This window comes from Tamandua tetradactyla, chromosome 25, assembly GCF_023851605.1.
Source record: "Tamandua tetradactyla isolate mTamTet1 chromosome 25, mTamTet1.pri, whole genome shotgun sequence".
Taxonomy (NCBI): Eukaryota; Metazoa; Chordata; class Mammalia; order Pilosa; family Myrmecophagidae; genus Tamandua; species Tamandua tetradactyla.
In genome coordinates this window covers 23,180,455-23,203,387 of record NC_135351.1, presented here as the reverse complement: position 1 = coordinate 23,203,387, position 22,933 = coordinate 23,180,455, and the positions used below count along the sequence as shown (strand labels likewise).

Genomic DNA, 22,933 nt, shown 5'->3' with positions numbered 1-22,933 from the left:
GTTCTCTACTTTGGGGCAATGGGTGTTTATTTTATAGAGGAGCCCACTGGCTGGGAAATGGAAGCAATCTGTCTATCAGTGTATCAGGCAATATTTAATGCCTCCAGATGCCCAGCACTGTGCTAGTTAGGACACTGATTTGATCTTTAGGAATTGAAATTCAGATACAGCCCAAGGGCAATATATAGTAAAAGGAGGTGGAGTGGGGGGTGGGGGTGGGGACGGGGAGTTGGGTGGAGGGCAGAATAAATGTGCTTTTAATTGCAAGAGAAACCGGTTTTATACCCCGTCATACTGAAACCTCGGTATCATTGTTTTGAGAGCGTTTAAGATGACTTTTGAAATAATGCTATAATTTTAACCTGAATTTTATCTATCTCAAATTAGTCCAAGTTTCGATAACTTATTGAACTTCACAAATACACTAGACATATTCAGTTTCGGGGAAACTTTGAATTTTAGTTCAAGGAAAAGTGAAAATTGAAAAAGGGAGAAAATGGGAATGTTCTGAGTTAAATATTTCATAAGTGCTTCTAAGAGAAAATATGAGTTAAGTATCTGAAAGTTTAAGTGATTTTTTTTTTAATTAGACATGAAATTTTGGATAGTTTCAACACAGTCAAGGACATGATCAGTTTATGGGTAGGTCAAGTCTCGGTTTTATCTGGTTTCTTGAAATACTCGAGGAAGCAGAGGGGGTAAAGTCACTGCATGTGCTTCCAGGCAGTTGTTGTCTCCATAGTGCTTCTGTGCTTCACGTGCCTTTTAAAAGAAGATAATTTTATCAGAGTCTTACCATCACTCCAAAAGGTGACTGTGACTGTTGTGTTTGTGTGCATGGGGTTGAGTGCAGTGGTCCGGTTGGTTGTGTTTTGGCTGCAGATGCGCTGATGTGAGTGGGCTGGCAAGTGTGAAGTCATAATTGTGGCGAATCATGGTGAGAATTCACCTCTGTGGCAGCGCTGATCTCAGCACGGTATACATATTCATTCATTTGAGCCCCACACCACCCCCTGAGGAAGGTGCTCTTGTTATCCCCATATTACAGATCAAAGTGCTCCATTTTTGTAAAAATGGAAATTAGAATTCTGTTGAGTGTCTGGCAACAAAAGCAAGAAACTGGGCAAAGTCACTTTGTTGGGAGGGATTTAAGAAGTCAGCACCTCTCTGACCCCAGAGCAGGCTGTGTCCATCTAGACCAGCCTGGAAGCCTTTCTAAAGCTTCCCATTACCTGCCCAGGTGCTGGCTCAGGTGTGTGATCAAATGCCTTGCACAGAATTATTTGTCATTAAGCCTCTGTTCTCCATGCTATCAATTCAAGCCATTTTCTTTGGTTCTTCTGGCTATGAAAGTGGAAGGCATGTAGTTATTTCTTTCTGTTGGAAAATTGCCCAGCCCCTACAATGTTGTCCATTTCTCATATGTTTTTGATGATAAAACCACCTCCCCTTTGTTGTTGGTAGAATTTGCTGGTGTAAGTTTTCTTCTGTTCTAGATGCCTTCAGTACTCAAGTGTCAGACGTTTATTCTGCATCTAAACATAGCAGATATCCCCACCATCACAACTGAATTGTGAGGGAGAGAGCCAGTTACCACTCTAGGGAATAATGGCAAAGCAGTTATTGAAACAACTTGGTTCTTACACGCCCTTATCAAAATCGTTTTCTTCATATCTGAATCTTCTGAATGGTGTCACTGACTTTCCCCCCCATTTTTTAGGGAGCTGTGATACACAAGTTGTGCCTCGCCTCAGTGTCTCTCCTTTTGTTTTTGACACTCACGAAGACCTTCCCTGTTACTTGCCTTGTTGATGACTGGTTTGCCCATGAAGCCAACTTTCTGACACGACTCTGCTACTTATATGTTGTCATGCAAGCTTCAAAGCCCAAATACTACTTTGCATGGACATTGGGTAAGTTTGATGGAGTGGCCCTAAATGAATTGGGGAAAAAAAATTCCTTGGATGTCTTAGCCAGAATTACACTTAGGACCATCAAATCCAAACAAGTCCAGTGCATCAGGGAAGGTAATTGAACTGTGTCATTTTGTCCTTTCTCCTGACCTCCAAAAACTCAGTTATCTGTAGTAAGGAGAAAAACAATTCTGGCTATTGTTAAACCCAGCGTAATAACAGATGTCAAAACTTGGAAGCATCTGCTTCTATCAATCAAAACCTGGCCATTGAGTGCAGTGGAAAGTTAGGGGAAAATTCCAGAATGATCTGGCTTTTTTGTAATATTTCTGGGTTGTATGTAATACATGATATACACTGAATGAATTTTACTGGCATACATGCTAACTTAGGTTATACTTCTTTGAGAAACTGTTGATTAAACTTTAAGTCTTTAGAAAGAAGCTGACGTCAAGTGATTTTGTTTTTTTTTTTAAGATGGAAAGTTCAACTTCATTTGTTTTTTTTTTTTGTCTTTCTTTCCTGTGGGGTAACTTGGTCAATATTCCGCTTTTATTTCTTTCCTTTCAAACATCGTTTTTAGCCTGGAGACGTTTAAAGCTTTGCTAAAATGAGCAACAAACCTTTGTATTTATTTACCAAGAACAGCAAAGGATTTTGATCAGGCACCAGAGCCAAATCTGTTTCATAGTTGGAACCTTCTAGGAATGGAAGTTTAACATCTTAGGTGAAAGTGACCTGGTGTCGATGTCGACGGGAAAGGACTGGTTTATTAAGTCAAATAGATAATTAAACTTAGTTCCCCGTGTTTAGCCCATACTTCATGAAGGAAGGCATAGCACTTAATCGCTTGAGTTCCTCTTCCCTCAGTTCATGTTTCACATTTTAGACTTAAAGTAAAGTTTGCAACTGTCAAATTATTTTTAAGGGCCTAATGTTTATGGACATGTTCAGGTCAATGTAGTTGACTTTGAGTTTTTCTAGCATTTGCAATGTGGGAAATGTTGTAATTCTGGGCACATTCAGTTCAAATCAGGGAGTTTTTGTTGAGGACGAGGTTCTGTGCTAGGAGCAGTTCCAGGGTGAATAAGGTACCATCTCTGCTTTGGAGAATGTCATGCTCTGTGGAGCATGCAGGTGTGTACACCAGTTTGTGCAGCAGCCAGAGCCTCCTAGTAGGAATAGGGAGGAAATGATGAACGTGGACTGGTACCCAGGAAGACTTCAAAATCTCCTTTGCTCTTATTTTTTTTCTGCAGATCCTTAGTATTTAAAGTGTCTACCTCTGGGTGGTGCAGCGGTGGCTCAGTGGCAGAATTCTCGCCTGCCATGCGGGAGACGCAGGCTCGATTCTTGGAGCCTGCCTGTGCCAAAAAAAAAAGAGTCGATTTCTTTAGCGGATGGGCATTATACTTGCTATGGTTGGAAGCCTGCTCGGAACGCTGTGCATATTTTTTCACGTGAAATATTTTCACTTTGCTCTAGCCTGAGCGGTTGCGTGTGTGTGTGTGTGTAATTATAAGAGAGTTCTCACTCCCTTTTACTTCTTCCTTCTTCCTCATTTACTCTCCTTTTCTCTTCCCCTCTCCTTTCCCTTCCTACCCATATTCTGTATCCCAGGCTTAAGGGCTGGCTTTTGGACTAAATCAGCTCCTGGTTTAACGTGGAATGAAAGGCCGTTCTATGGCCTCGTAGGGAAAGTCTGGCCCAGGGTGGGTTGTGCTGGCCAGGATCTAGGTTCTAGGGAATGGGGTGCCTGATCATCCCATCCTTTTGAGTGTTCCCCAGATATTTGGAGTATGGAAGTAACTCTTTCTGTGGATTGTTTTCTATGTGGGCTTAACTCTTTCTTTTTTTTTGGAGTGGGGAGGTAGCTTCAGTAGAAACACTTCATTAATTTGTATCGCCTCAGTTTGAAGTATGTTAACACTTTAAATCCATGAGCTGGTCTGAAATTAATCTTTATATTATTTTTAAATAAACAATGGATAGTATAACAGGGAGTATTTAACCTGCTTAACTGAATAATTGTTTTATCCAGCTCTTTAAAACACCATTTACATATGACTGTTGCAATAATTATACATTGTTATAAATTTAATCCTTAAAGAAGGCCCCTTGGTGAATCTTAGCTGAGCTGCGCTGTATTAGCCTACTTCTAGTTGCTGTTTATATTGAAATGATAAAACTATGTCCTTTGGTCTTAGGGTACAATTCTGGTTATTTCCCCCCTGCTAATTGGGACTAATCAGTGAGATTCAGCTTTAGCCCAGTCTGTGTTCTAAAGATCACGAACTCCAAAATATAGGTGTCCAAATGAATTTATCTGTAATAATATGTTAGAGTCATGCCCCATATAAATAGAGCTAGTTTTTGCTTCTACCTGTTCCAAGGTGAAACCAAGCTTTGGAGCAGGGGCCACATGGAAGGTGCTGTGATGGGCAGTGGCTTTGGACATGACCTGACTGCAGGGTTCTTAGAGGACAGAGGATGTCAGGGGCTCTGGTCCTTCATCCTTTATCTTCTGGAGTGACTCTTGGGTGCTCATGTTGTGAAGTCAGAGTGCTGGTGTCCACACTGTGGCCTGCTTACCACCTGTGTGATCTGAGTGGTCACATCCCTAAGATGTGAGGACAAGATGGGGCAGCAAGAAAGAAATGCGTTGGGACCGTCCACATCCTTTAGGTCTGACCAGGTGGGCTGAATACGAGTCTGGAGGTGGAAGAAGGGATTTAGAAATTGTGCTGGCCACAGCTGGGGTTAGTCCAGCCCTGATTTTAGTTGTCACCAGAGACCCCAAGGGCGCTTCCTCTTCGGTCAGTCACACATTTGTTCCCACCCACTTAAAACATTAGCTTCTTACTGGCAACAGTAAGATGAGAGGTGAAATAGTCATTGCAGGGAGACATTTTCTTCTAGTTCAGTGAAGTGAAATAAAGGTGGAAAGAGGACTTTTAGATTGCCCTTATGGGCAGGATGGCTTGAACAGGCTTTTTTAGTAGCTTTTGGCTTTGAGGTCGCAGCCACGTGTGGCCTTTATTGCAACCAGCCCCAAATTCTAGTGCTAGCTCTGTTCTGTTCTTTTCCTTTAGTTCTAAGCTTACTTTTCCAAAGGCATCTTTGACAGCTCCAACTGATATCCTACTGGCATGTCGTGTTTCACTTGTCACAATGAGCTCCAGCTTAACGTGCTCTGTCAGTGCGTGCATTGCCGTGTTTGATCACAGCTTTTATTCCTCTACCGTATTCCTGATTTCTTCTGATCTCATCTTCTGGACTTAGATGTCCTTTTACTCCCTTCTCTTTCTCCCTTCATATCAAGTTGGTTACTAAATCCTATTGTTTATTCCTTCTTTTTTGGGTCTTCATTTCTCTCTTTTTTTCTCATTGTACTTTGTTTTAATGAATCTTCAAATTTCAGTGGCAGAGTCTGATCAAGTTGTTTTTACTTAAAAAGTACTGATTTTAAACACTAACTTAGAACTTCCGCATAAAAGAAGCAAATGGTCCACAAAACGTTCCTTTCATTTTGAAGCTTTTATGATGCATTGCTGCATTTCTCTTTAGTTTTCCTTTTTATTCATTCTGCGAGCACCTTGCACCCTTCCTCTTTCTCAGCAGGTGCTCAGTAAGCCTTAGTGGATCGATGACTAAAAAATCACGGCTCACCTAACAGCCAGATATGTTCTGTGTAAGAGTACCTGGTCTCTTAAATGCTTTTGGCTTCTTTTCTAAGGACACTACTGCCTGTCCTTCCATACTGAAGTTAGACAGATACTTAGTGTCATGTAAAGTGGCAATGTGCTTTTTTCTCCATAACCTAATGCGTTGTGTTAATAACTATAGCCGATGCCGTGAATAACGCAGCGGGCTTTGGGTTCAGCGGAGTGGATAAGAATGGAAATTTCTCTTGGGATCTGCTTTCTAACCTCAACATCTGGAAAATTGAGGTGAGTGCATTCTGCTTTTGAATCAAGCTTCCATGATGAATAAAGCAATTGGTTTGCTTTGAGGGTAGTAGCCCTGGAAGTTCTCCCTCAGGGTGTCTGAGGAAAAGCTGCTGAGGAAAAGGAGACTACCAGAGCCAACAATCTCCTGGACATTTTGCATCTTGGGATTTTTTTTTTCTCTTGCTTTTAAGAAACCTACTCTCTTGACAGCTTTATTGGTTCAAGGAAGAATGACACCAAAAAAAGTCTGAAAAAGAGCCAACGAGATCTTTTTGTTGTTTATCATTCCTCTTCATTTGACTAAAAAGTACAGATGGCATTTTCTCTTGTTCACATTCTGCTTTCTGCAGTCCAGAACACAAATGGAAAGCTCCTGTTTTTATATTTCCATATTGCGGGTGTGCTCTGTGGTTCCCTTGGGGGCATTTAGGATCCACGTACTTTAGGAAAAGAATTGTCATGGCACACAGCTTTTAGTCCACTAGAATAGTGTGGTTTTCCCTCCTTCCCTGCCTTCACTCTCAGACTAAAATTCTCGGTGTGTCTTCATCATCAAGGCAATCTCTGTTGCCAGATCGTCCTTTGTTTTCTTGGAATGCTACCACTTGGAGCAGATAGGAATGCCAAGTCTACACCTTCTCCTCATTGCACCTGGGTGGGAGTAAGGCTGTAATTCTCAGCGTAGAGAAATGTTGCTTCTCTGGCCAGGTGACTCATATTTGCTGTTGGTTTTGGTTTTCCAGCCAACCCAGGGCAGGCAGAATGCCACTGAGAGCCAGCGATGTGGAGACTGCCCCCACCCACATTTGGTGGAAAGTAACCAAAAGGAGAACGGGGAAGCCCTCCATCGTCTTGAGGTCTGAGGCTCTCTGGATTTGGATGACTTCCAGAGGAAAAGCCACTAGAACCTCACCTGTTGAGACACGGCAGAATTTACTGGATGGGCTGTATTTTCACTTCTTTTTCAGCCTTGGTGCATTGCTACTTCAGAAGACCAATAGTCAGAAAGAAATAGAAAAACTTATACCTGTCGTTGAATTAAGTTGCATGATATGTTCAACTTAGACTTATGGTGGTCATGGGCTACTCATGTCAGTTAGGTTCAACAAGTGCTAATTGGATGCCCACTGAGGGTGGAACACTCATTTTTACATTGTTCTAGAAGACCCAAGGGCTCCTGTGAGCAGAAAGTCTTAGCAGATGTGGTAAGAACATAGTTGAGATCTGTTATGCAGGTTCTGAACAAACAAATAATGATTTATCCATTGGTCTCCTCATGTAAGACAAGAAGCAGTATCATTCAATGAGTACATTTTAAATGGACAAGTTCCAGACTTCAGAACAGCGGTCCTCATTTTTACAAAAGCAGCAAAGATAATCTGTAAGCTTCTTTCTCTATGAATGATAGGCTATGACGCCATTTACTTAGAGGAGAATCTGTTGCTCGGATGTCAGGAACAGTCTCTTAGTACGAAAGGGTTGATGCACACTGTGTTCAGTGGGTAGCATTAACAGCTTATTAGGACCCCAGATATGTATGCTTTATACTTTGTATTTTTGTCAACTTTGCTCCCTTTTCCATTAAAGTGCTTCTCCCACAAGTTCTTCCCTCCCTCTCTTTGGAGTGCTGTGGGCAGATGCCCATTGACCCTTGGTTGCCCGCTTGTCCACCTGGCTGTGCACCAGAAGGTGGAAGCCTTTCTCTTTGTCCATTTGTTTAGGGTAAAAGACTAAGTTTGTACTGATCGTAACAGAAAACTGGAAGGAGGAAGTTGTATTTTCCATGTATCTGATACAGGGCAAGGCTCTAAAGCAGACCAGAGAAGGCTTGTTTAGTGAAGGTAACTGAAGCTGTGTTTAAAACATTTAATTAGCTAGAGAAGAAAGGCCTAAATAAAACTCTTAAGGGATCTGAAATGAAAACTGACAATAGAAAATCTTTCTTATCCCATTGGATGTCTCTCTCTCTCTTTTTCCCTCCCCCATTTCCCTTCCTCCCAAACATATTGCAAACAAACTCGGTACAAGATTTTCTCTTGGTTAGTAAAACTTCAACAGAAAAAAGTAGCACTTGCATTTTCCATCTTCACTGGGAATTCTGGTTCTTGAATGTTTGTCTCAGCCCTTGCTAAGACTTTTTTAGTATGAGAAAACCAAGAGGTGTCTTATTTTGGGGTGCCTCTTCCTCAGTGGTAGATTTATCTCCATTATTGCCAGTTGGGCAATTTTTATTTGTTTTCTTTTCTGTGCTGTGACCTCTTCCTGCACAAAATCTGTACTATTCCAGACACAATTGGATTTGAAACTGTACAGCAATTCATAGAATTAACTTCAGAAGACTGACCTAGTTTGTAGATGGCCACATAGTAAGATAGTGACAACTAAATTCAAGCCATAAAGGCGCTACATTCATATGATTGAACTTTTCCTGTGGAAAAACCTCTTTTCGAGTAGTTTTAAAATTCAGATGACTTAAAAGTTTTTTTGTAACCAGAGTGGAAGCAAAATCCATGAAAGGCTCCTTCAGTTTTCCTATAATTGAAAATAAATTTCGAGAAAATTAGAGGCTTTACAGGTTAAGTTTCAGCTGCAAAGTAAATCTGGTAAACACCAGAAAATTTACTGTGTACAGTGGAACAGCTGACCCAGTCTCTACTAGAAATCTGCTTGCCAAGGAAATTCTGGGGAGGACTTTCCGTTACTTGAGGTATTTTTAAAGCTAATGATAGGTATTATTTTCTTCTTTCTAGACTGCCACAAGTTTCAAAATGTACGTAGAAAACTGGAATATTCAGACAGCTACTTGGCTAAAGCGGTAAGAAAAATAAGAATGACCTCATTATTCATGGTACTGGAATATGTTTAGATGGATTCATCAGTTGAACAGCAGTAATCGTCTGCCAGCAGTAATGTCACCGGACACTTTTGTATTAACATCTAGGCCCTGTAATGAGAAAGTAGAAATGAGGGTGATTTGAGAATATCATGATGTAGCATGTTTATTTTAATTTATCAGACACTTGATATTGCCCTTGCTGTATTCCAGGCTTTCATTTAATCCTCATATGAACCCTATGAGATATTGGTAGTTATTATCCCCATTTTACAGATGAGGAAAGTGAGACACAGAGATGCTATGTAACTTGCCCGAAGTCACACAGCTAGTGCGTGACAGATATGAGCCCAGCAGTCTTTCGTCAGAGTCAGGCTCTTAACCTCTAGGCTGTGATGCCATTTACTTAGAGGAGAATCTATTGCTCGGATGTCAGGGACAGTCTGATTATGAAAGGGCTGATAAGCACTGTGTTCAGTCGGTAACATTAAAAGCTTTATAGGACCCCAGATATGTATGCTTTATACTTTGTATTTTTGTCGATATATTTTTGTCTTTGCATATATTTTCCAAAATTAGGAACATTGCTTAATATGGAAATAATAATATGTTGTCCTTAAAGCAGGTAGAAAACTCTAGTCAATGCATATGCTTATCACAATGAATGCCGAGAGAATATACCAAAAAAATGAACTTTGAAGGCAGAGTCTACTGTTTCTGATGAATAGCATCCTTTCATCAGTCAAAATACTGGAGTAAAAGAAGAGGTGACATAAAACGATTCTTTTGAAGTGAGCACACACAGTGTTTCCTGAAAATTGACCTGAACATGTAGTTTTTGCTACTTTTCTCTTAATATTCTTACTATTAATTTTGTAAATCATTTTAACCAAACCTCTGTTTCTGTATATTGAGTCATCCTAGTGTGTCAAAAGTCATACAGACTCCACTGGAAGTTTTTGCTCTAAGATGACTGATGCACATTTAAAAAATGAAAAAAAAAAAAATGAAATGAAATTGTTCACTCATACAAAAAAATCGTAGAGTAAGAAACAAATATCTATGCACTTAGCCCTGATTTCAGAAATAAATAGTACAAATGAGGTCCCAGTGCCATGTTTTCTTCCCCGCATGCATTTCCCTTTCTTCCTGGGAAAGGGGGGCTCTAATCTTTAGGTTTGCATGTAAATCAGTTACTTTTGACAACCCACATGGTGTTGGACTGGTGCTAACTATTTGGATGTCCATTTTGTTTTTTATTTGGGTCCTCCCATTTAGTGAGCTGTATATGGTGACAGTCCTTACTGTGCTATACAGTGTCATTGGTAATCTGTAGGTTGAGATTGGGGAAGAAATACTCTTAACACTTAGTTTTTGGGTTTTTTGTATGCTGTATGGTGGGGGTCACATTTCATTCTTTTTTCCATGTGACTATCCTCTTATTGCAGCACCATTTGTTGAATTTTCGGGGGGTGGGGGTGGGGAAGCGCATGGGCCAGGAATCGAGCCCTGGTCTCCCCCATGGCAGGTGAGAATCCTACCACTGCACTGCCCTCACACCCCCGCTAATGCTTTGTTTTAATGAACAACCAAGAAGCCAAAGGTCTCCCGGGTACTTGCTGAAAATTTCTAGGTCCTCACAGTGTCATCCTGTAAGGCAAATTCATGGATCGGAATCAGATGGACACTCTGGAACCTGAAGATGTCCCAAAAGTGGCACATTGGTTTTTTTGCCAGGAGAGATGAGAAAAAGGGTGGTAGTGTTCACCAGGTAGATGGCATTGGGGCCAGGGTGGAAGGACAAATTAGTTGTAAGTAAGTTAGGAGATCCATTTCTGAAGACCCTGATCCTGGTTCCAAAATTCTTAGTGCCAGCAGCACTTCTCTAAGTGCCCCTGGTGCATTGGGTCATTGGTGGAATAAGCGTCTGTGAGATGGGTGGGTGCCCATCTCATGCTGGGTAGAAAATGCCCACGTGAACCTTTGTTGACTACAGTGCGATGGGGTCCAGATCACTTCGTTCTGGCTTTTGAAAATTCACATTCATCTCCCAGAAAGGCTGAACTGTGAATCGCCTCCCTGGAAGTGTTCAAGAAATCCAGAGAAGCTCAGGCTGCTTGGATTCACTGCAAATCCCTGAATAGCGTGAAGGAGGCATCCCATCACTAATGGATGAAGTGATTTCTGCGCGGTCTAATCCAAGGAACAGCGGGTGTGGCTAGAAGTTTGTGGTGTGTTTTACGTACGGCTCGTTGTACCTTCCTCTCTTTGCAGTGTGTGCTACGAGCGGGTTCCATGGCACCCCACGGCTTTGACCTTCATCCTGTCTGCTCTGTGGCATGGCGTCTACCCTGGGTATTATTTCACCTTCTTAACTGGAATCCTTGTCACACTGGCAGCCAGAGCGGTAAGCTTCCTCGAGTTGTAGGGTCTTGTCTTTTCTTTCATAATCTGATGCTTGTGAGTTTGTTGTCTTTTTGAACCTGGTGGGGGTGGAGAGGGGATGTGATGTTTTGAAAAATCAAATAATAAATCCTCCCATTAGAGAAATACGTCAATGTATAGGAACTATGGTGATTGAAAAGTGGTTAACCATTTTATTTGTTTAAACAGATTTTATTTTTAGAGCAATTTTTAGATTTTACAGAAACATTGAGTAGAAAGGAGAGCTCCCAATGTATACTTCCTTACCTCTTCCACACCCACCACCAACCTTTCCCTTCTTAACATCTTGTATCAGTGCAATACATCTGTTACTATTCATGCACCAATACTAATACATTATTAGTACTAAAGTCCATATAGTTTATATTAGGGTTCACTCTTTAGGCTTTCAGTTTACTTATACAGTAAATACTCCACTTGGTTTCCCATTTCATTATGCTAAACCTAGAAATAATTCACAAAATGCAGAAAAATTGCAGCCATAGGAACTGGAGATTGATCTAAACTCTTACACTTTCATGGCCATCCAGTGAACTTAGATTGTGTAAAATTTCTTTCTGAATTTTATAACTTTGGTTATGTAGGATTTGGGGTAGCCTTCCGTTTGTCTTATACTGTTCCTATGATTTCTGTTTGTAGAACAGGGTGACAAAGGAATAAGAAAAAATGCCTGCCCTCAAAGAAGGAGATGGAACATGCAAATTAAGTAATTGCAATCCAAAATCCTTTAATTTAAATACAGAGTTAATGTGCTGTGGAGTGAGAAGAAGGAGAAATCGCAGGTAGCTTATCTATGGTAATTAGGAAAAGTTAGGAAGAACAGTTTAAAATGGGGACTGCCTGGGCAAAATGTAGAGGCAAAAGATGACCAGAGCTATTTGGAGAATTGACAAGTCATTCCTTTTGACTGTAATTGGAAAGGATCTTGTACCCCGGAATTTAAGGCATTGCATGAGAGTTGGGCTTGAAGAAATTATCTTGGTGGACGTTGAAGAAAGGAGAGAGAGGGTGGAAATTCCCAAATGGGAAGCTGGTGTGTGCTAGAAGCAAACCCACAGCTGACAGCAGGATAGGAGATCTGTTTTAAATAAACAACCAGAAAGGCAGAGAAATTCAAGGCTGTTGGAGGGCAGCTATAGCCCCATGTACCTCAATAGCCCCTGAGGGAATTATTGTGATATAGTGCAGCATAGTTATTTGGCAACAAAATATTATTTAAAAAAAGATGAGCCTGTATAATTCAGGAAAAGCTAAACTATGTTCTGCATTTTCTGTTTGATGAAGCAGGTAAAAAGTTAATATCTCCCAAAATGATTTCCATCTTCTGAAATGGTCAGATTTTTTTTTTTAAGTATCTGCTTAATCTTCAGTTATCTGGAAAATTCACTTCCCAGGAAGCTTCACGGTATGCCTAACTTAGAAGCCACTCAGATCATACAAATGATCACACAAGTTAAATAAATAAGATCCTGTTATACAGTTTACTTTCTATTTCTTTGTGTTATTATTTATCATCAAAGGAAATAAAATGCATTTAACATGCTAAATAGCAATTTTTGGTACTAGTTCAGTTGGTCTCTTTTGCACTGATGAACTGGTAAGATTTTAGCGTGCTTTTGTTTTTGTGATACTCATTACCATGAAATAAAACTGTTTTGAAGTTGTCACTGGTCACTGAAGGGTTGTCAGTTCTGATAATGATTATGGCCTGCCTTATTCAGGTGCCAAGAACATGTAATGATATTTATTGAATAGTATTTTGGATGCAAATCTGGGAGCCAAAGTATAGCCATTCACTCATTGTTTAATTCATTTCCTCTATGAATATTTAAGGAGCCCAGCTATGGCCAGTCAGCCTGCCAGGTGCTGGGCTGCCCCAGAGAACAAGGCAAGAGTCCCCCAGCCTCTCCTCAAATTCCTATTTTAGGTACACAAAGGTTTGCCAGCAAGTGAACAAAGCAGATAATCTATCACTCTTCCTGCCGAGTAACACAATTTTTAAATAGATTATATATTGTACATCTCTATATGTGGAAAATCGAAGGTATTTTCTTTTCTCCCTTTCATATACCTACTCAGAATATAAAAGAAAAATGAAGAACAGATGATTAGGGTAAACGAAGAAATAAAGGCCAAAATTTTGTTTAGTGATACATTCAGACTTTTTATTCCTTAAAAGTCTTTATTTCTCTGGCGTCATCTGGTAGATGGGCTTTGATTAGTGCAGACCCATTTCTCTGGATGACCCAGAAATTGAATGAGGAGGTGGTAGAGAGGACACGGCGACAGAGCAGTCTTTCTGTTGTTTTCGGAAAGGAGAATGAGCTCAAGAGGCCATAAAGTGTCTCGGGCCCCTGGAAGGTCACCTAATTAAAACCACTTACTTGCTGCCGACCCTGCCCTCGCTTCCCCTGATGGGGGTCTCCGTGCGGGGGCCGTGATGGGGTCTCCGTGCTGGGGCTGAGGAGAGGAGTCCTGGGCTTGCCAGGTGGCTCTGGGCTCTGACGCCTTTTCTGGTCTGAGGCCAACATGCCATTGTTTTCTACTCATCCTCGGATCACTGCCTTTGATCCTTGGATCTGGAAATTAGGAGTTCTATTAGTTAGGGTTCTCTCGAGAAACAGAATCAACAGGGAACACTCGCAGATATAAAATTTATAAAAGTGTCCCATGTGACCCCGGGAACGCAGAGTCCAAAATCCGCAGGGCAGGCTGTGAAGCCGATGACTCCAATGGAGGGTCTGGACGAACTCCACAGGAGAGGCTCACCAGCCGAAGCAGGAAGAGCCTGTCTCTTCTGAATCCTGCTTAAAAGGCTTCCCAGGATTAGATTAAGAATTACTCCTTGCAGAAAACACTCCCCTTTGGCTGATTACAAATGCAATCAGCTGTGGATGCAGCTGCCATGATCATGATTTAATTCTATGAAATGTCCTCATCACAACAGACAGGCCAGCACTTGCCTAACCAGACAAACAGGTACCACCACTTGGCCAAGTTGGCACATGAACCTGACCATGACAACTGTCTTTCTGGAAGGCAGTCTAGTCCCTTGTGTCAAAAGACCTCCAAAGGAGTACATCCTGTGACCTTGCGTTTTCCATTTTAAAGAATTGTTTGTAAAATGGGGATAATGATGCTTAGATAATAGGATTGTTGGGAAAATTGACAAAGATGGGATAGGGGATGTATTAGTGCAGGCGTGGTATACAGTAAGTGCTCAGGCAGTGGCAGGTGCTTTTATTAGTAGTAATCATTATGTTACTTGTATTAGTGTTAGCCAAAGGAAATTTTTAGGAAACAGCACAAAGATTTATCTACAAGGATATTTGTCACAGAATTGCTTAAATTGCAAAACGGGACAGGAAGACAGGCTAAATATTTTGAAATTAGCTTAAAACTCTATTGGAGATTAATATTTACTGACATGGAAAAAGTCCACGATGCATACTCTGTGAAAAAAACGGACTAGAAAATATATTAATGCCGTTAAAATTTAAATGTGGATATATATGTGTGGATAGAAAATGGATGGGAAGGATATGTGCCAAGTTTGTTTTTTTCTTCCTTAAACTTTTAATTTTGAAATCACCAAACTTACAGGACCGTTGCAAAAATAATACAAAACCCCTCTTGAGATATTCCAGCATCACCCCTATGCCCAAGATACCCAGATCCACCGGTTTTAGCAGTTTGCTGCATTTGCTGTATCATTCCATCCATCTGTCCCTTTATCTATCTGTCTGTTATTTTCTAAACATTTGTGTGTATACATCGTGGTCCTCGAACGCTTAATACTTCCATGTTCGTTTCCTGAGAACAAGGATACTCACTTATGTTACCCCCCTTAAGTGCCGTTGTCAAATTCAAGAAATTTAACGTTGATTTAAAGCTTAGAGTCTGCATTCCTACTTTTTCATATGTCCCAATAATATCCTTTTGGGTATTATTGTTTCCATTATTAGATGTAGTCCAGGACCATGTATTTTGCTGAATTGTCCTTATCTCTTGAGTTCCTCTCCCTCTCTCTCTTTTTAATCGTGGAAACCTGTAGCAAATGAACTCCAGCTTCTGGAACATCCCAGCTGCTCCCAGGCATACCATTCAGTGGGAATAATCACATGCACAGTTTTGCAGTGCCCTCAACCCCTCCCCTTGTGCCCAAGTTTTTAAACTGTACTTTTCCTTTAAGGGTATATGAAAAAAGAACAAAATAATTTTGCCTTAGTTGTTCTTTTAGCCTTTTCCACAGCAAGCCACCCTTATTATTTTTTTTTATAATAAGAAAAACCACAATATATATATATATATTTGTATGCTGTATGGTGGGGTCACATTTCATTCTTTTTCCATGTGCACATCCCATTTTTTGCAGCACCATTTGTTGAATTTTTGTTTCTTTGCTTGCTTGTTTTGTTGTTATTTTTGGGAAGTGCATGGGCCAGGAATCGAACCCGGGTCTCCCGCATGGCAGGTGAGAATTCTAACACTGAACCACCCTTGCACCGCCCCCAATGGTATTTTTAGTTGAAAATGCACCACACATGGCTTGTTATTTTCTATAGCCTGCATCCTGATGAACCACCTGCCTGTCCCAAGCAAAAGTCAATTTGTTTCTCCCCCTTCGTTGCCCTCTGGGCCTGCAGGTGAGGAACAACTGCAGACATTACTTCCTTTCTTCCAACGCTCCCAAGGTGGCCTATGACGCAGTCACGTGGGCCGTCACCCAGCTGGCCGTGTCCTACACGGTGGCGCCCTTCGTTCTCTTGGCGGTGGAACCGACCATCAGCCTGTACAAGTAAGTGTCCCCTTCCCTCGGCTGCTGCTGCGTCTGTCTTCTCCGCGTGTGACTTAGGAGTCGGTAGATTGAATCCACCAGTACCAAGAATTTCTAAACGTGAGACTGCTGAATGAAGGATGCCCGTTGATTAAAAAGCTTTAAAAGGAATTGGCTGTCCCGGAGATGCCAGCAGCCAGATGCCGTACCTGTGAGCCACTCATAACGTCGCGACGGGTGCTGGCACAGTGTCTGTTCTCAGTTTATTTTATTAACTTTTATTATTTGGTGGGTTTCATAAGCTTTTGTACGTGAACTTTGGAGCAGAACTGTGGTCAAAATGCAGACTTAGAAATAAACAATGTGAACTGTGTCTCTCTTTTGGTAAATTGGGGATACTCTGTAGTTCATGGAGTAGTTAGGAATGCATCAAAGAGAATCGTTTACTACTCGGTTCATGTTTCAATGTCCAGAAGTAGGATGCAATTTTTTTTTCTTTTAGGTTCTAGGAAAAGAAGTAGAGGAAACTATGAATATTCATCAATAAAGTCAGTTCTGTTACAGTATGTGTTTGTATAATACCGGTTACGTCATACACGACTAATAAATAAGGAATTGTATCAGCATAACATGAAGTTGTGGTTTAGCATTTCCTAAACATGGGAAGCCAGAATACTGGGGACAGAATTATAGACTTAAGCAAAAAAGCCCTCACTTCGGCTGCTGCAAAAGCAGGAGCCATTTAAATCTATCTTAAGAAAATTAAAATCGAGCACCTCTTCACTGGGGTGCCCTCCTCTGGTCCGTGCACCCCAAGCCTGCATCATAATGGCAGGTTTCACCTCTACACCTACCCACCACTTACCACGACTCCCTTTCCTTCTTCTCCTCTCAGTGACAGCCAGCATTTGCCCTGTATTTTCTACATTTTTAACACCCCCACCCCCAAGTTTGCTTGTTTGGGGGCTTCCAAGATGTCCTAGTGTTATTGCTTTTGTAATTTATTGCCCTGGCTGCAACAGAGGTTGTGAGTTGCAGCTTCTGACGTGATTTTCGCTCATATACCCTCGTATCTTAATTGCACAACGTTGCCAAATGTGAGGTGTTTTTGGGGGGGGGGGAATGCGTGGTCCGGGAATTGGACCTGGGTCTCCCACATGAAAAAGCGGGCATTCTAACCACTGAACTACCCGTGCACCTGCCGGTGTGAGGTTTTTAGGAAATAAATTTACCATGTTGTCACAGAAATGCGTAAATTCAACTCCGCAAGTACTATTTATCACCTTTGATGTCCTGGGCACTGTACAAGAAGCTGGGGGTGGAAGGACAGGCAGGAAATAGCCTCCTGCACCTATGCAGGGGCTGAGCTGGTGGAAAAGGCAGGCTATCAGTGACAGATGACTGAGGCATGCTGGGTGAAAGGTACAGAGCTTTGTGGGCGTGTGTAGCAGGAGTAGTCCCAGCATGCAGACTGGTAGTCAGGGGCGGCTGCAGGGAGGAAGCGGCATTTGAGCGAAGCCCTGGAGGTTGTGGGTGGGGTGCTCTCGATGTGGAAAAGGCAGCACAGCCCCCTGCTAGGAGGAAACACGGTGCCTCGAGGACCCCAGAAAAATGAGTGCGGGCTTAATATAGACTCCAAAGTAGAGAGTGGTGCGGGCAGGCAGTGCCTTGTTAATTCTCAAGAATAGGTATCAGTATCCCTGTTTATGAAATGAGGAAGTGGAGGCTGAGAGAGGGTGAGTGATTTCACCAAACTCACACAGCAACTAAATGCTAGACCCGAGTTTCAGACTCAAGATTTCCTTTAATGGGCAGTAGCTAAAAATGTCTTTAGGGGAAGTTGTTTTTTTTTAAATAAATTTCTAAATCTGTGCAATAATTTTAAAAAATTCTTTATTAGAGAAGTTATGGATTTACAGGACAATCATGCATAAGATACAGGATTCCCACACATCTCCCCACCTTTGCTGAGGAGAATTTGTTACAATTGAGGATGGTACCTTTTTTTATAATTCTGTTTTTTTAGCAGTTGTAATATTCATTACAATTGATGAAAGATGAGTAAAGTAGTACTATTAACTATTGTCCACATTTGTCATAGGGGTATTTCTCTCCCATGTTCCTAGTCTATTTTTATTCTTATCATTATTGTTATTCAGGCATGAGTTTATTTTATTACTCATCTACTCATATACTGGGGGTGTCAGTCAGAGATTTTAACAATCACATGGTCACAACATGCAGTCTATGGAGTTAAACAATCATTATTACAGATCAGGGCTCCTGGATTACAGTTCAGCTGTTTCAGGTATTTCCTTCTGGCTATTATGCTTATACTCGAGACACTAAAAAGAGATATCTATATAATGAATCAGTAGTCATGACCATTTGTTAAATGCTAACTTCTCGGTTACAGCACCTCCCTCTCATCTGATCATTCTCTCCATCTTCAGGGATATCTGGGCAATACCCGTTCTAACTTCTTCCTGCTGGACAGGGGTGTCCACATTATGGAGTAGAGGAATGAAACTGGTCGATGCTCCTGGAGAGACAGGTGCCTCTGAGTCACAGGGCTTCTCTGGCATAGGAGCCCTCTTTAAATTTCTGCAAAATGAACTTAGTGAGTGAAACTTTTATAGTCGCAGATAGAACCCAGGGTATACTTTAGGGTTTTCAGAAATACTGTTGGTAGACTTGCAATAACGTATGGGTTTGCCTGAGTCACCTCCATGTTGACCTCATGACTTAATATGAAATCTCTTGGCCACTGAAGAGTACCCATCTTTGAAGAAGATGACTGCTGGGGGTTCACACTCAGTGGTGATGTGTTTATGATAACATGGACTTGCCTAACTAAAGTGTGGCAAGGGCGTTAGTGAGGTAGGGGCTGTAGATGAAAAATCAAAGTGTCATCACCCTAGATTGCAGTCTAGTACATTTTAGTTTCTTTTAAAAAATTAGGGTTTTTTTTTGTTTGTTTATTTGTTTGCATGGGCAGCCTCCGGCAAATGAACCTGGGTCTCCAGCATGGCAGGTGAGAACTTTGCCTGCTGAGCCACCATGGCCCGCCCTAGAGTTTTTTTTTTTTTTTTAAATACATTTATTTAGGGTGAAATTGACATTTTTTGCCAGTTTTGTTGGTTCACATGCCTCACCCTAATGTATCTATTTATTATGGTTGCTGTATATTTTTAAATTTCCTATCTAGATCTGCCCTATCCAATAGAACTTTCCGCGATGAGGGAAATGCCGCATATCTGTGCTGTTCAGTACATCAGCCGCCAGCACGTGTGGGTTGGGGCATTTAATTGTGGCTGATGCGGCAGAGGGACTGAATTTTCAATTTTATTTAATTTTAAAGTAAAACAGCCAGCAACAATTATAGGTTGTACCTGAAAAAAGTGTTTTCAGACTTAAGGAATCCCATGAAAGAAATGCAAATTTCATGGCTCTTTAGTCAAGGCCAGGCTGGTTTCATCCCAGATCTCTTCTTTGCCTGACTTTCTGTGGTTGGAGCTGACTGCAGTAACTGGCAGTGAACGATACTTGAATGCAAATCCATTTTTTAGTACAGGCTTCCGTATATGTTTTACATTTAAATTTCAGATGTGTTTCATTTTTATGCCTACTCACTTTTTAGCCTAATCGCTGCTTTAAATTTCTCCATCTTTTTTTCTTTAGTTGTAAATGAACCCTAAGTGGATACATAAATGTATCATGAAAGAATCCTTCTATGAAATCATCTTGAAAAGCAAATCCTCATACATTAATTTGTCTCCGTACAGTTGTAAGAATGTTAGAATTTGAACAGAAATTTTTTTAGATAGCAAACTCCTCGAGAGCAAGAGCTATGTCTTATTCACCTAGCGTGCTAAATAAATGAGAGCTGAGTTGAATTTTTCCATAATAGAAAGGTGAACTATTCCTTAAAACTTTAGAAAATATGAATAGGTTACTAAACCTCCCTAGAAGATTGAAAATTTTTTCCCTTCAACTTTCAAAATATTTAGATTTTATTTAAAATGTTTGGATTTAATCTAACATTATTATTCCAGTGTAGATTTGGCCACACAGGATAGATTAAGACAAAGCATAACAGCAAAGTGTATCTTACATAAGGAACAAGTGTTCAAAGCTGGAGTTTCCTATGACCAGGGTATACATTTGTCCCTGGATGCCCTTGAACCAGCATATTTATCTGGAAAGCCCATTTTCATTCTCACAGTGCCTGGTTTAGACAGTAAATTTATATAGTCACTTACCTGTGACCATGCACCCCTCCACTGGTCAGATTTCCTTTGCTCATTTACTTGTCTTGTTTTCCAGTCGCCCGAGAGAGGGGGCGATGTCTTAGATCCCTTTGTCCATGTGCTTTAATGCTTTGTGTATCTTGTTGTAAGAATAAACACATGGAGGTGTGTTTGCAAAGCTCTGTACTTCACTTAGAGCTCTTGACTATTTGGTAGACATTTTCAGGGAGATATCCCTCCTGTTCAAGAGAGGGGAAGTTGGGGGTATGTGGGAATTAACCAATTCCAATGGACCTGGCCTGAGTAATCTTAAAAACTGGGAAATGATTCAGACATCAGTTGTTGTCTTTTTGGTCCCTGTTAACAACATTCTCCTTTGATCTTCAAAAAGCTTTGGAGAAAGTATTAAATTCGACCTTCCCAAATGGAGTTGAAACAGTTATACAAAGGCAAGCTGCTTCCAATTGCTTGCATGTTTTGATATACGTAATATTGATCAGTATGTCCAGTATTGATTGTGTGCCTTCACTGTACACGGTGTGGCTAAATACCACGTTTATGCAATAAATATTCACAGAACTCAAAAGTAAAATTTGCTCCTCATTAGTCTGGATGAAAGTTCTTTTGAGGGTTATAGACAAGGTTTTCAAGAGATGGCCCCTCCTGACTCAGACACACAAATAGGACCTCTGAATGGATGACAAATGAAGATGTGGTTGCTTACACTTCTTACACTTGGGTAGAGCATTTTGGGTAAAGTCTTAGTTGCATTTGTGCTAAGTGTTTAGGGGACAGACCGTAGCATTGAGTTTGAGCCTCTGAGTCTTTAGACTTTGAAGGTAGAGGGTTTCTGGCTATTGTGAGGCTATTGTGAGCCATTGGGTCAGTACATTGTGTCTGCAGATGGGCCGGTTGGCTGGCTGTGCTCAGTTTTGTGGTTTTGGTCCATGCATGGCCTGTCCACCCACCAGAAGGGAGTTATCCATGGTACTGGTTCAGGGCAAGCCCGAATACAAATGCACCTGCTACAACTAAAAGCTGCGCCTCTGCTCGCCATACTGAAGATGAGGCAGTCATATCACGTTTCCCATTTGTGTCCTTGTTTGAAATATAATTTTGTGTGTTTTCATTCCTAGGTCCATGTACTTTTATTTACACATCATAAGTCTCCTGATAATACTATTTTTGCCTATCAAACCCCAAGCTCATATTCAAAGGCGGCCTCAGACCCTGAACTCTGTTAATAAGAAAAAGACAGATTGATACCTCCACGGACGCTGGACAAGTAAAACTGCAGAAGTTTTGAACAAGGAGATGAAAAGGGCTTAAAGATTCTCCGGTGACTTTGAGGCCATGTTTACATACATTTTTTTTTTTTTTTTAAAGTGCAGGGACTGTTTTCCTAAAGCCTTTTGATATAGTTAAATTGACAACATCTGGCTTATTTGTTTTAAAATTTTATAGGACATTTGAGTGGTGTGGAAGTATGGTAAGAATGTGCTCCAGCTGGAGAGACAGTTCATCTTGGGCTGCTGGACCTTTGCTTTTTGGGACGTGAAGTGCAGCAATAGACATTGAAGTTCTGGAATCTGGGCATTGGCTCCAAGGTTCTGAGGAAATTGCAGAGATTTGTCATAGGTTTCTGAAGCCAGAGCCTCCCAGGCACAGCCGTTCTTTAGGAAGCCCCGTGACATTGCTGGTTTGCAGAGAGACATAATAACCGCACTAAGAACATCGTGGAGGAGTGGGATTGGGGAAAGAAACTTCAAGGTACTGAAAACTCTGCAAACCCAGTGGACTCGACGTGAACACTTGAGTGAACTGAGAGACAGGCATGTCCTAAAGTCGGCTGCGTTTTCTCCAAGGATGGAACCCCTCCCTTTTGATCTTCTGAACTGAGCCAAGATTGGAAATCAGAAAGTCTCTTGTACATGGGTACCAGGAGCCTAAGGGCAGCTCCTGTTTTCCTAATTTTTCCCATTTCAAGCATGCCATCTGCTTGCCCAGGGATGCCCCTGAGAAGAGGCTCCATCAAATGCAGCAGGATATCCTTTAAAGAAGTAATTAAAAAATAATAAAGTTATATAGAAGTTTGCTAAGAAGCAGCGGCTGTCTTACAGGCTCTTTTTTTCCCTCTTCGTTACGTGGAGGCAGTAATGAATATGGCCCTCGTGTACTCATGGGCTGATTTTCATTTTCCGGATCATAGCGGACTAAATCAAGCTTTGTTTTAGTCGAATCATTGTCTTGGAAATCAAAATTTGAAAAGCAGTTTTCTTTTCTTTCTTCGTTTTGAATGTGTCGTGACTCTTTTGGGGGACGTCTGTTGGGTCATAGTCTATGTGGGAGAAGGAAAAATGTTATTAAATGTTCTGGAAAATAACAATGATGACACCACAATAATACACTTAAAAGCTGCCATGCTGGGCTCTAATCAAATGGTCTGGAATGAGAAAATTTGTTCAAATCAGATGGTAAACAATTCATTTCTTCTGGAATAGTGTGTTTCTATGTAAAGGAAATACTTCTGAACAGAATAGTTGCTTTTGTGTGTCAGTAGAAGCTTGATATTCTGAAGGGTGTGTGTGTGTGTGTTTTAACAAATGTGCACAAACTTAATGTTTTACTATATGTCAGGCACTTGATAGTTTTGTTTTTTGGTGTGATTTCTGATCTTTCCTCCCAAATTTGCAGGTAGGATTACCACCCCCCCATCCCCCTTTTATAGATGAGAAAACTGGGACACCTCTTGTCCTGGGCAAACT

General features: G+C 41.1%; 1 protein-coding gene across 3 annotated transcripts in view; it reads left to right on the top strand.

Moving 5' to 3' along the window:
* MBOAT1 (membrane bound glycerophospholipid O-acyltransferase 1) overlaps positions 1–22,270 on the top strand; it is a 117,767-nt gene extending 95,497 nt beyond the window's left edge. For 2 of the 3 annotated variants that reach the window (XM_077143601.1, XM_077143599.1), the window contains exons 8-13: positions 1,721–1,913; positions 5,760–5,863; positions 8,614–8,678; positions 10,971–11,103; positions 15,788–15,939; positions 21,305–22,270. In XM_077143601.1, the coding sequence (XP_076999716.1) occupies positions 1,721–1,913; positions 5,760–5,863; positions 8,614–8,678; positions 10,971–11,103; positions 15,788–15,939; positions 21,305–21,431 (774 nt within the window). In that variant the 3' untranslated portion in view covers positions 21,432–22,270. Of the gene's footprint in view, positions 1–1,720; positions 1,914–5,759; positions 5,864–8,613; positions 8,679–10,970; positions 11,104–15,787; positions 15,940–16,420; positions 16,974–21,304 lie in introns of those variants that run through there. The other variant, XM_077143602.1, reaches the window with a different exon arrangement.
* Positions 22,271–22,933: the final 663 nt, after the last annotated feature.